At 37.4% G+C, this 15,893-nt stretch overlaps 1 protein-coding gene across 3 annotated transcripts; it reads left to right on the forward strand.

Moving 5' to 3' along the window:
* Positions 1–143: 143 nt before the first annotated feature.
* Positions 144–13,943, forward strand: LOC135109004 (pyrimidodiazepine synthase-like). Of its 3 annotated transcripts, XM_064019979.1 has the most exons (8): positions 315–452; positions 6,614–6,754; positions 8,206–8,311; positions 8,429–8,648; positions 9,794–9,941; positions 10,588–10,688; positions 12,012–12,131; positions 12,246–13,943. In XM_064019979.1, the coding sequence occupies exons 3-8, from the start codon at positions 8,253–8,255 to the stop codon at positions 12,267–12,269; spliced, it is 672 nt and encodes a 223-aa protein (XP_063876049.1). In that variant the 5' UTR covers positions 315–452; positions 6,614–6,754; positions 8,206–8,252; the 3' UTR covers positions 12,270–13,943. The 3 variants fall into 3 exon arrangements, with proteins under 3 accessions (XP_063876047.1, XP_063876048.1, XP_063876049.1); XM_064019977.1 differs by lacking the exon at positions 6,614–6,754 and having other exon boundaries at positions 144–452; XM_064019978.1 differs by lacking the exon at positions 6,614–6,754 and having other exon boundaries at positions 144–452; positions 12,012–12,127.
* Positions 13,944–15,893: the final 1,950 nt, after the last annotated feature.

Below are 15,893 nucleotides of genomic sequence, written 5' to 3' on the forward strand. Positions count from 1 at the left end.
CAGATTCAAGGTCAAAAATTTTGTTTATTTTTTTCTGATAATTTCGTCCCCATGACAGGAAAATTCCCCTGCGGTTGGCAACACCAGTCAAGAGAAGCCGTAAAGCGAGTCCCGCGGTCCCGAATCCCGCTCCAGGGCCAGTCAGTCTACAGATGGATGCTTGCCGATAACAACGACTGTGCATTACTCCAGTGCCGTGAAAAAAAAAAAAAAAATTGCATAACTGACCACTGACCATTAACGGGAGCAAGCAGCACCACCACTTGACCAACACTACTAATCTTTTTTTTTTTTTTCTACCTTACCATCACTATCACCTATACCACCACCACTATCGCCACCCGGCTACCACTCCACCACTCTCACCATCTGCCAGTCACTCTAAGGTTGCAGTGAGCGGCGCAGTGTCCAGCGTCCATCCAGCGCCATGAGCCTCAAGCATCTCACCACAGGCAAGTGTTACGCCAGACATTTCATAATGAAAGCAACTCAGGGTTGTTTTGTTGGTTACTTTGGCCCGTATTCTGAAACGCTTTGCTCCTTAACCAAGATTGTTTTCCAAGATAACAGAGATGATCAGCTGGGTGTTCAAGTGTTTCTCCTGTTAATGATGTACAACTCTTGTTGATCTTTCTCTAAAACCAAGAAAAAAAATAAAGTCCTTACAGCTTCAAGTAAAGCCATTTGAATGTAGTGGAGTTGCAGCGCAGAAGTGTTTTTTATTAGGTATCCTTGGGCCAGATGTCAGTTCATTGGCCTCTCGCCAAGAAATCGATGCCACCTCAGTGCCTGCTCCTGTTATTTCAAGTGACTGACTTAATTTCTCGTTTGTTTACATACTATTTATTTTTTTCTTTATGTTGTCTTATATTACGCACTTTATGTAATATTTGTGAACGTGGCACCGTACGTATTTTCCTCCTTCAAAGACAACCAGAAAGGGATAAGAATTTTAGTTGTTTGTTGAAAGATTGCATTAGTTTCCTTGGCCAAGACTCGCTTTATTAAAGATTCTGCTCAGCTGACTGAATGACTGCGCTAAAAGGAAAGTGTAGCATCATTCACAGTTGCCTACGAATGGCTAACAACAGGATGGCAGAGGTAAAAGTTGCCTTGTGTTTCCATTGGCGCGCAAGTCCCGGGATGAATGGCAGTGTATGTATATAACATAGTATTCTATGTGCAGGTGAGGGACTGTGTTGATAAGAAACAGCGGCGCGGAATTCAAATCTGCAATGGGGCAAAGGGAGTGGCTGATACCCGCATTCCTTATTGTGTTTAGTGAGATGATAAAAGAAACCTACTAGTTTCGAGAAACTACAGTCAGCGAACACCGATCTTGCGTCGCGGCGGCACACGCTGCTTTGGGAATCTCAGCAAATATTTAAAAAGATAAATAAATAAATAAATAAATAAATTAATTAATTAATTAATTTTAAAAAATGGGCAGGAAGATATCGGCATATCGAGTGCGTGTCTCCTCATACACGCCCATAACAACAATGACTAATATTAAGCAGGTTACCAAATACCACTGTCAGTGTCCATTGTGTCTTTGTGTCTTTGGTGACACGTGATCGGCTTTGTTCTTGGGGTGAAACGCATTATGTTCTCTGTCCATGTGGTGGTGTTTGTAATAATGGGTGCGAGGCGGACAAGTCACGGTGATATCATTCAATCATAGATCTTCACATGACGAGCTTGAATGGTGTTGATGTAACAAAACAAGTGAATTTAAGAACGCGGAAATATCCAGAACACCATACGAAAATTCATCAAGGGAGGCAGTGAGGAACTGTCTTTTCACAATCACGGTGGCATCCCTTTATCTTTACCCCATGACTTCCAGCTCTAATCCGACTATTAAAGCAAGGCAGCTGAAGAGAAGAAGTGGGGATGCCAGCTCCGTGGCTGTGAAAAGAGCTTCCTTGATGAATTTTCGTACGAGTTTCTGGAAGTTGCGTTATTTTTTATTCACATGTTTTACTATATCGACGCCATTCAAACCCGTCGTATGAAAATATATGAATGAATGATATGCCCGTGATTTGTCTGCCTCGGATTCATCACCACAAACACAACAAAATGAACAGAACATAATGCGTTTCAACACGAGAGAGAGAGAGAGAGAGAGAGAGAGAGAGAGAGAGAGAGAGAGAGAGAGAGAGAGAGAGAGAGAGAGAGAGAGAGAAACCGATTACGCGTCACTAAAGACATTGAATACTGACTGGTAATTAATTATGGTCATTGTTCCTATGGCGTGAGAAGAAATGCACTTGAGATCCCTACTTATATAAATATATATATATATATATATATATATATATATATATATATATATATATATATATATATATATATATATATATATATATATATATATATATTCATTTATTTATTTATTTATATATATATATATATATATATATATATATATATATATATATATATATATATATATATATATATATATATATATATATATATATATATATATATATATATATATGCTTCCTGAGAGCGCTCCTCGATCGAGTAGCTGAAGTTAATTTAACACCCGTATGAGAACTTCAATATTATCAGAGATCTTGTACAGATTCTTCCTTTAATGATTGTACCTACCTATTAATTTGTTATACTCACTATCATAACTAGATCCGAACGTCTCTCAGAAAGCCACAGTTCCATATTGAGCATTGTATAACCATTGAATACATTTTCTCATTACGGTAATAAAAAAGCTACTGCCTGTATGTAGACCTCACAGGTTTCATAGTGTCATCTCTTTTAAGCATTTAGACAAATCTATGTACGTATAGTTGATCACTTTAAGTTGTTATTGAGAAGTTAGTTGCCTTCACCCTCAACGGCGCTTCCCTGATGTTTCCCTTCCTATTGTTTTCCTACTGCCTTTCTTTTCTTCCAGTTGTTTAGTTCTGTTTTCCTCCTGAAGCAATACTACAATAGTCTCTTCATCTTACGCCCAGGGGGAGGTTGGCAGACTTCGTCTTCTTCCTTTGTTGTATTTTTCCTATATACAACAATAATCCTATCGATAAGTCATCATTGCCCAATGTGAGATTTTCTTCTTTACCATTTCCTAGGTCTAGTGGTGCAGACAGTACCGTCCTGCAGCTGTTGCAATGAAAGTATGGAGCGTATGGGAACGTAATAAAAAAGCTGCACCAAGGAACATATGTATAGCGTCTTAAAACGTAATAAAACATCATTAAGCTGTATCAAGGAAAATATAGCGTCTTAGAATGTAATAAAACGTCCTTGAATTGGTTTAAGGAACATATAACGTCTTAGAACGTAATATATATTCCTTAATTTACTCCTGCGTCACAGCGCTGTGCTGGGAAAAAAAAAAAAAAAAAAAAAAAACATTCCACGCCTGGCTTCAATTTGCATCAGTCATGTTTCGAGTTAACTTTATGGCCATATCTGTCACCTTTCCTACGTTAAAGAGTTGTCTCATGGCCTTCAGGGATCTTCAGAGCTTCAGCCTAAAGACACACACACATACACACATACACACACATCAATGGCGTATCAGTGCCGTGTCAGTGAAATCTGTGACGCTTCAGTGGCGTTGTTTATACACATCCATACTGCGGGAAATCAGTTTTCCAAGATGGCAAAGTTTTTAGGCGTTGAATTGGCAATGGTTGCCATAATTTTTGATGAAGAGGAAAAAGCTGAGCATAAACTGAAGGAAAGAAAGTGGGTACATGCAGCGTGGAAGAAAAGAGAAAGTGAAGGAGAGTTTGCTATTCTGTTTACAAGTTCATTGATGATGGATATGGTGACCAGAGTCCCGCTTTTAGGAGAGACAGTCCCGCTTTTTCAACGTCTGTCCCACTTGTAGCAAAATGTCCCGTTTTTTTTTTTTTTTATTGTTTGTCCCGTTTTTTTTTTTTCATGGTAGCCCCACTTCAGATGAAAAACTGATAATCTTGTCAAATTCTATTATTTCATTAGTTGTTTATGAACTTTGTAGTGTGTGTGTGGAGAGAGAGAGAGAGAGAGAGAGAGAGAGAGAGAGAGAGAGAGAGAGAGAGACAGAGAGAGAAAGAGGTGGGGGGTGAAGGGGAGGCAGGTGGTTGCTCTTCCCGTCGATTCCAGCAAGTTACCAGTAAGTGTTATGCGTTGACTTTATCTAAAAATCACATAAATAATATCCTTTAAGTTTCTAACGCACACGCAGAAAACTCAGGTATATATATATATATATATATATATATATATATATATATATATATATATATATATATATATATATATATATATATATATATATATATATATATATATATATTATAATGTCCCGCTTTTAACTCCAAAAAATCTGGTCACATTAATGATGAACAAATTTTTTCCAAATACATTGTTTGAGACTGAAGATGCCTTATACTTTGGCTGTGACAAATCATGCAGAAGAGAATGATTGTGAACCAGTTATATACAAATAATTAAGTAATTCGCCATGCATTCTTGTGGACAAACGGCACTCGTCTGGTGTCCATGAAAAACTGAAAAATATCGGTGGCGACGATATTCAGCTTCACGGCATGTAGACGGAACTGCTAAGGAGTCAAAACACGACACTGGGCCGAATACATGTGAATGCGTCAGACGGCTTCAGAGTAACATAGGCAGCCATAAGACAAACCATTGCTGCGGTTCTTGTATTATATTCCGTTGTCCTGGTTCTTATGTTTGTTTCCTTTGGAGATACCTGATTTCTCTCTCTCTCTCTCTCTCTCTCTCTCTCTCTCTCTCTCTCTCTCTCTCTCTCTCTCTGTGTGTGTGTGTGTGTGTGTGTGTGTCCAGTACCCTTTCCCTCTCATGAACATGGGTAGCTACACAAATATAAGTCAACAATATTGTTCATGGTTATAATTTCCTCATGTTCTTAATTTCAAGGTTTATTCTACTTTCTTTTGCTGTCAGTCTACCAAAAGCAACATGTTGCAAAATTGTTTTCTCTCTCTCTCTCTCTCTCTCTCTCTCTCTCTCTCTCTCTCTCTCTCTCTCTCTCTCTCTCTCTCTCTCTCTCTCTCTCTTTGTTTATCTTATATGGGGATGAAGTCAGTTTTGATGTTTTCTTATTTTGGACAACTTGCCAAAATGTTTAAAAGGTCCTATTTCAGACCATAACATGGGCACCCCCTCAATTTTACAATGAAGTCTAATTCTACAAATTCAAATGAATGACTTTGTTTTCCCTTGAACTAATACGTAAACAGTTTCCTTCAGGGTTATCAGTCAAACTTTCTTTTCCCTCTATTTCTCTAACACTTCTCATATATATTTAAAAATTAAGTTTTTAAATTTATGTCTATCTGGCAGCTCCTGATTTTGTTTCTTTAGTTTCTTTAATACTCTTTATGTTCTTTGTTGTTTGACTAAGTTCTGTTGCATACTAAATTCTTCTTTTCTTATCAATTTTTAAAAGAAATTTTTCCCTACTAAGGTAATCTTTAATTTCCTGTATTAAATGTTTTGAAAATAAAATCTTAATGTTCATATCTCTGGCTCTAATTGATAGGGTGTTAAGCAGATGTGGTGAATGTACTGAGGGTAGATAAAGTGATAAGGGCACCTGGGAAAACTGAGGAAGACCTTGAGATGATGTGTGGAGGAAGATGTGAGAAAGATGAAGATCAGATGAGAGACTGTTTAAGATTGCAAAAAGATCAAAAGATTTATAAGCCATGCAAACCCATAAGAGAAATTAAGGATGTGACACAAAATGATGGTGATGATGGCAATGATGTCTGGGTACTTGGAATATCACCAGGCTGGCCTGTAATAGTGTAATGTATTGGCATACAGGCCAATACAGTACACTTATATAGTGACTTATATAGTGAAAAGGAATTTCACAGTATAATACAGATCTTATTACTTTATTCATTTGTTTATTTTTCTCTTACAGAGACAGTGAAAGCATATCCAAAATTACCTGAAGAAATGTACTGAAATCTTCTTGAAAGAATTTAAGTCATAAGCAGGAGGGAATACAGAGGCAGTCAAGGAGTTCTAGAGTTTATCAGTAAAAAGAATGAAAGATTGTGAATATCGATTGGGTCTTCCTGTAGGAAGGTGGACAGAATAGGAGGGAGGCATGCAGCTAACAAAAAAGGAGCAGTTGGCATGAAAATAGCAAGAGATGCAACTTTGTGGCAAAGAGAGAAAGATTAAAGACACTTACAGGAGAAAACATGATGAAATGTTTACAAGACTAATATAAATGAAACCCACCAAATATGTGAAGCATACTCCATACATGGGCAGATAAGGCCCCTGTACAAAGTCAGAAGCTTGTTAAATAATGAGAAAAACTGGCAGAGACAGCTTAGAACACCTATAACCTCTGAAAATTTTTTTTAATCAATTAATTTATTTATTAATTTATGATTATTATTATTATTATTATTATTATTATTATTATTATTATTATTATTATTATTATTATTATTATTGTTATTATTATTATTATTATTATTATTATTATTATTATTTTTATTTATTTATTTATTCATTTGTTTATTTATTTATTTACTTATTTATTTATTTATTTTATTTATTTTTTTTTTCTTTCAAGGGAAGAGAAGTGGTTCCAGTCAAGATTTTTAGTAAAGGACAGACCAAAGATGATCACTGTAGAAGAAGGGGACAGTTGAGTGTCATTGAAGAAGAGTGGCTAGCTATCTGGATAGCTGTGTGAACAAGACAGATGAAAAGAGTGGGTTTTGAGGCATTGAGCAATAGTTAATTTACTCTGGTTCAGTCAGAATCCAAGCATTCTATGGCATTTCTGTGTTAAATGTTCAGTTTCTGAAGGGAAAGTTTTTTTTTATATTTTCTCTTGATAAAGAAATTTTTTTGGTTAGTTCAAGAATAGTCTTTGCATAATTCCAGGTAAAAATGTAGTTTTTGGAAGAGAAGTGAGAAAAAATATTAGGAAAACTGACTGTTACTTAAGAGAAATGAGAACATATCAGACTACAAAAAAGGAACTGCACATTAGTGAGGTGCCATTGCAAATGTTAAACCTCCATACTTTCAACCAGAACTACAACCAGTGGCCCTCCTCAGCAGTAATGATTATTGTGTAGGTCATGCCAAGTTTGATTGGGCTTGACTTGCTTTAGTCACCAAGGTCCCAACTTCAAGAAATTTGCAGAAATTGCATTTTAGACTTTGTCTTTCATTGAATGCTTTGTTGTCTTGACAACTTGTGTCAAACTGCGACTTGCAAAATGCCAACTCATAGAAGTGCTACTGTACAAACATACATCTTTGAAATTCTCAAATACAAATATACAGTGGAACCTTGGTTTTCAAACTTAATTCGTTCCTAAGTGCCGTTTGAAAACTGAAACTATTTTCCCCATACGAATCAATGTAAAATAGATTAATCTGTTCTCAGACAGCCTTGTCTTAGCGGGTAATGACAGACACTCTCACTGCTAAGATGGCTACTCCACAATATCTCCAGCTCAGAATTATTTTTATCCAAAAAGGATATATTGAATAAACTTAATGACACATAACTCACCAAAAGATATTGTTTAGACCATGCAGGCATTCTCTTTGTCACCATTGAAGTGAGCAAAGCCTTACAGAGTGGCACAAAGAGGAGCAACCCTCTCACTGCCAAAATGAAGGTGATCATAACACTTAGACCTCTCGCTGCTGGGGAAAGCTACCGGGAAAATTTAGTTGTGGAGTAGTGATGGCATTGTGGGTCATAAAGAGAGAGCCACAGGAGGCTCAGGACTACTCTTAGTGCTGAACCTTGTTTGTTTACATTGAGGTTCTTCAACAGATAACATTTAACTTACCTATTTCAAAGATTGAAATACTGTCTTACCCTCTGTGTCTCTCCTCCAGATATATAAATAATGAAGGAAATATTTATAGAAATTAGAAATTAGTAATAAATGGCAGTTTTTGCTATGTCTTGTAGTATTTGAAATTAAGTAACTTTGCTCAAAAACTTAATTATGGTACAGCAACTGAAGCAATGACAAATTAAAAATTTTGTTTGAAAACCGAGTTGTTCGGAAAGCGAGACATTCGGTAACTAACGTTCCACTGTAAATATAAATTGTGTATTTGCAAGCACAAATACATATTTGACCCCATCCCTGGTGTCAGTAAATCCAGCATTGATGAGTGCACAAATTACAGGCTCCACATGCCCGCCAGCTGTGGCAGGCTTGCTGCGCTGCTACAACATGAGGTTCTGCCCCTTTGCCCAGCGAGCATGCATCATCCTTGCAGCAAAGAATGTCAAGTAATACTTTTTTTATTACATTCATAATTTCCAACATCATGAAAATTTTCAATTCCATATACTGACCTTGTTTTGATACATGGATTATAGACACCTAATGTTTTTTTTCTTTTGCAGACATGAAATTGTAAACATTAACTTGAAAAAAAAGCCAGAGTGGTTTTTTGAAAAGAGTCCTCTGGGGAAGGTGCCGTCCATTGAGCTGGACGGGCAGATCATGAGTGAGTCCCTGGTGATCTGCGACTACCTGGATGAGGTGTACCCTGACCCTCCCCTGCACCCCGCTGACCCCTGGAGGAAGGGCCAGGATCGCATGTTCTTGGAGATATTTGGCAAGGTAGTACACACTTAATACCTATTTCATTCTATTTACTTATCTTTGATATGAAGAAAAATATGAATATGATATGCATAAGAAGAATTAGAAGATGATAGAGAATGAGATGGAAAGATAGAATTGTGGCAGAGCTGCAGAGCTTGAGAGCAACAGAAGATAAAGTGAAGAGAATCAGTTTGAGAAGACTTATACATGGGGCCAATTCCTGAAACAAAGGATACCGTAAAGGAGATAATAATGAATAATTTGTGTCAGGCTCAGTTTATCTGTTTTTCCTGTTGGGTGAATGTTACAGCTGGATAAAGCATTGATTGCACCATAAACATAGGTTTATGGTGCCTCTCAACATTTTTTTACATTTTATAGGCCTCTCAACATTTTTTACTGTGTGCTGTCCATCTGTTTTATCTATCCATCTGTGTGTCTACCAGGTCGGCAGTCACACACAGTGTGGCCCAGACAAAGCACCACACACTCATACACACATCACTCACACTCTTAGTCCTGTCAGCCCCTGTTGAAAAAGGATCATCTCATGGACTACCCTATTACATACAACTCCCTTAGACATAACACAGATGGTCACACACTTCCACAGCAAGGCCCAACAGCATACATTGGTTGCTCCCTTCTAAATCATCAAAATATCTCCTTGCACTTACAGTAGAGTATCAAGTCTTGAATCTAAAGAAATCTGCTTGTATCTAACCCACCTCATCCAAAGGAATCTCAGATAGGCAAAGTTGTCATTTATAAGATGCATCTCTTACCCTTATGCATGTTGCTCAATGCTGCATCTGTTTCAGTGATTGCATGGTTGCTTTTTCCCAAGGTGCTCCAGTATTTATATCTTTGTACTTTTTTATTTGTATGTTTATTTGATTTGATTTGATCTTATTATTTTTTTCTTGTTTTTTATTATTTTTTAACACGATTTAAGAGTGTGAATTATGTGTGTATGAGTGTTGGTGGTTTGTCTGAGCCATGCATCCCATATGGGACGGCCAACTTGATATATAAATAAGTAGATAGAAAGAGTCAAGTTTTAACATCCTGTTTTTCAGTATTCAGTTATCCTGTTAGTTAGATATGGAAATCTAAAAGAAATGCTTAAAAGATCTTACAGTTGTTAATTTTGTGATCAGGTAACAGGAGCAATGTACAAGGTGTATTTTTCAAGAGGAGACCAAGACATACTAAGCAAGGGCTTCACTGACATTCAAGCCGGACTGGATCCCTTTGAAGCAGAGCTGACGAAGAGAAACACCAAGTTCTTTGGAGGAGACAAACCTGGTAAGGGATATATGACTGTTATCCTTTCACCTTGGGCTACATTTGGTCATTATTCATAGCTATACTTAATTTGCAGTCCACTGAAAACCTTGCAGTGCAGTGAAGTTGAATTTTCATTGTTATTTGTAGTACATTGTATGCCTTGGTACAATGTTCCATTTACCATGTTTTTGGTGAGGAGCCTAATTTTGGCATCTCTATAATACCTGTGCTCAGGATGATTCTCTCTCTCTCTCTCTGCTCTCTCTCTCTCTCTCTCTCTCTCTCTCTCTCTCTCTCTCTCTCTCTCTCTCTCTCTCTCTCTCTCTCTCTCTCTCTCTCTCTCTCTCTCTCTCTCTCTCTCTCTCTCTCTCTCTCTCTCTCTCTCTCTCTCTCTCTCTCTCTCTCTCTCTCTCTCTCTCTCTCTCTCTCTCTCTCTCTCTCTCTCTCTCTCTCTCTCTCTCTCTCTCTCTCTCTCTCTCTCTCTCTCTCTCTCTCTCTCTCTCTCCTGGTAATAAGTAACTGTTTAGCTTGTATTTAATCCTGTAAAATGTTGGCTTTGCATAAGGAGAGGGGATCATGAATAGAGGATTAGCATTTTCTTAGCCATGTCTGTGTGCCCTTGTTCCAATTATGGTCTAATCTAAACTTCCTTCCTATATCCCAGGAATGCTGGACTACATGATATGGCCATGGATGGAGAGGCTTCCTGTTGCTCAGAAATTTGGTGGTGAGAGAGCTCTTCCTGAAAACTGCTACCCTAAACTGGTGAGTCTTGATAATGGTGGTAGTTTGCATACTTTGTTTTATCTTCATTGTAGCACACTGTCTGGATAAAGTAGTGTGTTGGTATTACAGTGTATTCATACAAAGCTTCAGCTGACACCAGGGCAGCATTTGTCTCTCCTCTCCTGACAGGCTGAATATCTCTCTCTCTCTCTCTCTCTCTCTCTCTCTCTCTCTCTCTCTCTCTCTCTCTCTCTCTCTCTCTCTCTCTCTCTCTCTCTCTCTCTCTCTCTCTCTCTCTCTCTCTCTCTCTCTCTCTCTCTCATTCATATTCAGTGTTTATTTGATTTTTAATGCATTGCCCTGTGCATCATCTATTTTGTCAGTTTTCAAATGGATAGCTAATTGTATCCTCTAAAGATAAGTTTCCTACACTCAATAGTGTATGTAGATTATAAACACTGTATAAACAAAATATGATTTTTTTTATAAGAGCTTGCACATATGTCATATGCTTTCTCTCAGGCCATAAAAACTGTACACAAGTTTTGACCATCACCTCACTCAAATCTATTAACCCATCAGTGTTCCATAAACACACTTAACAAATTTATGCCCTGTAACTATTGCACTTGTTCCTACAACCTTTACCTATATGTAGATGTACAATCACTGCCTTCCTTCATTTATCTGGTGCTCCTTGCCCCAATGTCAGGTCACATATCAGAAACTTTCATTTTACTTCTGTGCCACTTCCAAGCAGTAATATCATTATGAGCAACTGAGTTTCCAGATAGAGAGAGAGAGAGAGAGAGAGAGAGAGAGAGAGAGAGAGAGAGAGAGAGAGAGAGAGAGAGAGAGAGAGAGAGAGAGAGAGAGAGAGAGAGAGAGAGAGAGAGAGAGAGAGAGAGAGAGAGAGAGAGAGAGAGAGAGAGAGAGAGAGAGAGAGAGAGAGAGAGAGAGAGAGAGAGAGAGAGAGAGAGAGAGAGAGAGAGAGAGAGAGAGAGAGAGAGAGAGAGAGAGAGAGTCTAAAATTTAATTAAGAACCAGTTGTTTTAATGAAATTTTTTTTAATTGTAATTTTGCTTATGAGTATTTACTCCTGTGAATCATACTACCTCATTTTACTTGGTGTGTGTGTGTGTGTGTGTGTGTGTGTGTGTGTGTGTGTGTGTGTGTGGAATCAGTTACACATGGTGCATCAAATGATGTTATTTGTTTTGCTGTAAACTCATTTACTACTTTGATTATAGGCGTGTTTTTTTTTTTTTTTTTTTTTTTTTTTTTATTTATTTATTTATTTATTTATTTATTTATTTATTTTTTTATCCTGGTTGATTTTGTTGATGCTGCTTCTCTCCTCAGTTCTCCTGGATGGAAGATATGAAGCAGGATCCTGCAGTAAAAGCAACCTATCTCTCACCAGAAACTCACTACAAGTACTTACTCACCAGTATCAGTGGTTCCCCAGATTATGATATGCAAGTATGATGTGTGAAATTTAAGTCGGTGTCAAAATTAAATGAAAGTTTGATTTTCTGCATAGATACATGTAATTTACTGGCTAACTTTTGTTAATTTGGCCTTTTCTCCTTACAGTTAACAATGCCATGTCATCTGTAGCTTCTTAACCCACATGCTGCTGCAGGCTTTTCACCCTTGCTTTATTTCAGCGCTGATAATTTTTATTCTTTTTATTTTAATAAAGAGAGTGTGAGTGATGTGTGTATGTGAGCCACTCTGTGTGGGATTGCCAGCCTGATATATAACAAGATATCTCTTAGTAAAAAAATCACTCAACTGTGGTCCCATAAAAAGTAGGATTGAAGAGACATCTGTGTTCTTGAGGTGTCTTGATACTCCTCTCCCTAAACAGCTTATGTCGTTGGAAAAGGGAAAAAGAGAAATGGGTAAAAAGTTCCAGAGTTTATTAGAAAGAGGGAAGAATGAAGGTACTGGTTAACTTATGTTAGTGAGATATTTTAGTTACTACTGAATTATTTGTTGAATGATAATTTTTTAAGTCTTTTTAAAGTCATGTCCACAAGCATTGAGTATAATGGAGGGTTGTTGGTTTACAGGCCTGACATTTAGTGGATTTATAAATTCATCATCATTTTCCTGAGGTGCAGCATGTAACTACCATCATGTTGGTCAGTTTAGAAAACAGATATAAATATCTTTTATTGAATTATCTAAAAAATATTTGTTGTATGATACCATTGTGTTTTCTGGAATATTGGCAGTATATAGAATTTATTATACATATTGTAAGATAATCTTGAATCAGAGAATGTGTGTTTATTTTTGTGATACGTAGTGAAGCAGACTGAGGAAAGTGGTGATGGCAGTTCTCCACCTGGCTGCAGAGAGAAAAGACAAGATTTGGTGTAGAATTTGTTGCACCAAGTCTTGTTAATGGTTGATTGAAAGCTGTAATGTGTTCCTGACAGCAGTGATCATTTTCTGAATATCATGACTAGTGTGATATTAAAAGTGTGTCAAGTTTGCAATATAAAAGACAATGCATTTACTTATGTGCAATCTCATAACCTTGTTAATAGCTATTTTCTGCAGACATTTTTTCTACCTTTGTATTTGGTGATACCTTGTGTAGCACAGGGACACAGCCAAGCCTCACTCCATAGCTGGAGAATGGTGCCACTCTTCCATGCATGTCATAAAAGTTGACTAAAAGGGATGGAACATGAGGACTGTGGCCCCTTGCTCCAACTTTTTATTACCAGATATGTGACAAAGCTTGTCTTGTCTCATCTTCTCCATCAAAAGGAATGTCAACTTGTATGATTGTGTATGTAACTTGTATGATTGCTCCAACTTTTTATTACCAGAGATGTGACAAAGCTTGTCTTGTCTCATCTTCTCCATCAAAAGGAATGTCAACTTGTATGATTGTGTAGATACAGTAGTGGTATGATTTTGTATGGGGGCAGTTACTTTAGCATTCCTCTCTGTATTGGTGCCAAGTACATTAATGCCATATTGGATTGCCCTGTAGTTGTCAGCTGTATGGGTTATTTAGTGTTGATAACTTTATAATAAGTAATATGTTAAGGGAAGGGAGCTGAGTGGTCACTATACTGCAATAGCGGACAGCAGACAACCATAGGTGAATGGTGAATGACACTCTCCTGGTGGTGGTGGTGCTGCTTGCAGGGTCACCGTGGTACAGTGCCACTCAGGCTGATGGTTCCCAAATGCCAATGTCCTAGCCCTGATAAACTAGGGAAGCTGGATGAAAAAAAATAAATAAATAAATAAAAATTTGTGTGCTGCCAAGAGATTTAAGGTCACCTACATATTTCCAAGCTGTGATTTTGGTCAAGTGGAGGAGTGACAGTAAGGAAATCCTTCTAGGTGCCAACATAAAGATGTGGTTGTGCTGGCAGGAGATGAGATCATCCCCAGCATCCCAATAAAACCTTTCAGACATATAGCTGTGTGTGTGTGTATATATATATATATATATATATATATATATATATATATATATATATATATATATATATATATATATATATATATATATATATACATATACATGCATACATACATACATACACACACACACACACACACACACACACACACACACACACACACACACAGTTTTTGAACAAAATTTTTAACTCATTATTGCTTTAGTTATGGTACCATAATTCGGTTTTAGAGCAAAGGTACTTGATTTCAAATATTAAGACAGCAAAAACTGCCATTTATTACTAATTTATAGTTTCTATAAATATGTACTTCCTTTTTATATATTTGGAGGAGAGACAGAGAGTGCAAGACATTAATTCAATATTTGAAATAAGATAAGTATCCCACTGAAAAGCTTGATGTAAACAGATTTCAACACTCAGGACTAATACCAAACCTCCTGTGGCTCTCTTGATGACCCACATTACCATCACTACTTGCACAGCTGCATTTTTCCAGTAGCTTTTCCTAGCAGCAAGATGTCTAAGTGTTATGATCACATTCATTTTAGCGGTAAGTGGGTTGCTCCTCTCTGTGTCCCTCTGTAAGACTTCCCTAAACAGTATTTTCTAATATGAGTTCTGTGTCACTAAGTTTATTCATTACATCCTTTCTGGTTAAATAATTTGTGAGCTGGAGATCTTGTGAAGCAGCCATCTTGGCTGTGGGAGTGTCTATCATAAAGTGCTAAGACAGTGTAGACTGGTGTCTGGGAATGGATTACTCTATTTTACACTGATTCCTATAGAGAAACTAGTTTCGGTTTTAAAACATTTCGGATTTCGAACAGCACTCAGGAACGAATTGAGTTTGAGAACCGAGGTTCCACTATGTGTGTGGGGGGAAGGGAGAGCTGAGCGAGTCATGCTTCCTGGGTATGTATTGTTTACAGTAAGTGCTCACTAGCTTGATCAATTATTATCCATTTTATTTCTCCCCTTTTTTGTTAATGTAATGATTTGAAATTGATACCCAAGAAAGAAAAGAAGTCATTGTTCAGTATCAAAAAGTTAAATTCTAACTAGTCCCTAAAATATAAGTACAGTGATCTATTGAAGATTTAAATGTTTTTGAAAGATTCAGTCTTGAGTTATAACAACGTGGGTTACACTTGTTAGCCTTTCACGTGTTTGGGCCTGATCATGAGAAGGCACCACTGTGTCAGTGACTGGCGCAGCAAGCTGGGGTGAGAAGAGTTGCAAGTACAGTTGAGTCATGTATGGTACGGTTCTGAGCAACGGCCGCTCCATAGAAAACCGTGTCTTAGGAATAACTAAATCTATGGAGAAAATTCAATTTGGTTCTGGCCCTTGCCATTTTGCCCCATCCACACTTTTTTTTTTTTTTTTTTTTTTTTTTTTTTCCGTTCATTCTAGTCCGAGTGCACCAGTAGGCATTATCCGCCTTTTGATGTTCAGTCCAACCACACGCTCACCACCTTATCTTCTCGGCCACCGCCAACACCCACTTTTTTTTTACTCAAATACGTATGGGGAAAATACAATTTGGTACTGGCTAGCGGCCATTTTATCCACCTGCACTCACATACAGGAAAAATTCATTGTTTCCCACCTATCACTGTTTTTCCCCACCGGCGCCTACACTCACGTGCAGGAAAAATACATGTACTTTTTTTTTTTTTTACCCATCACCATTTTATCCCTTCCGCACCTGGACACACGTCACTATTTTGCTACAACCACACCCACTTTTCTGCATTCTACAAAATATTATTTGGCACGCATA

The sequence above is a fragment of the Scylla paramamosain genome, chromosome 18 (genome assembly GCF_035594125.1).
Source record: "Scylla paramamosain isolate STU-SP2022 chromosome 18, ASM3559412v1, whole genome shotgun sequence".
Taxonomy (NCBI): Eukaryota; Metazoa; Arthropoda; class Malacostraca; order Decapoda; family Portunidae; genus Scylla; species Scylla paramamosain.

What these genes read in the sequence shown, in the direction of transcription:
- LOC135109004 (XM_064019977.1), top strand. Translation starts at nt 428, where the DNA reads ATGAGCCTCAAGCATCTCACCACAG. An exon ending in CCTCAAGCATCTCACCACAG is followed by an intron (nt 453 to 8,205) that starts GCAAGTGTTACG and finishes CACAAATTACAG; the next exon opens with GCTCCACATGCCCGCCAGCT. An exon ending in TCTTGGAGATATTTGGCAAG is followed by an intron (nt 8,649 to 9,793) that starts GTAGTACACACT and finishes TTTTGTGATCAG; the next exon opens with GTAACAGGAGCAATGTACAA.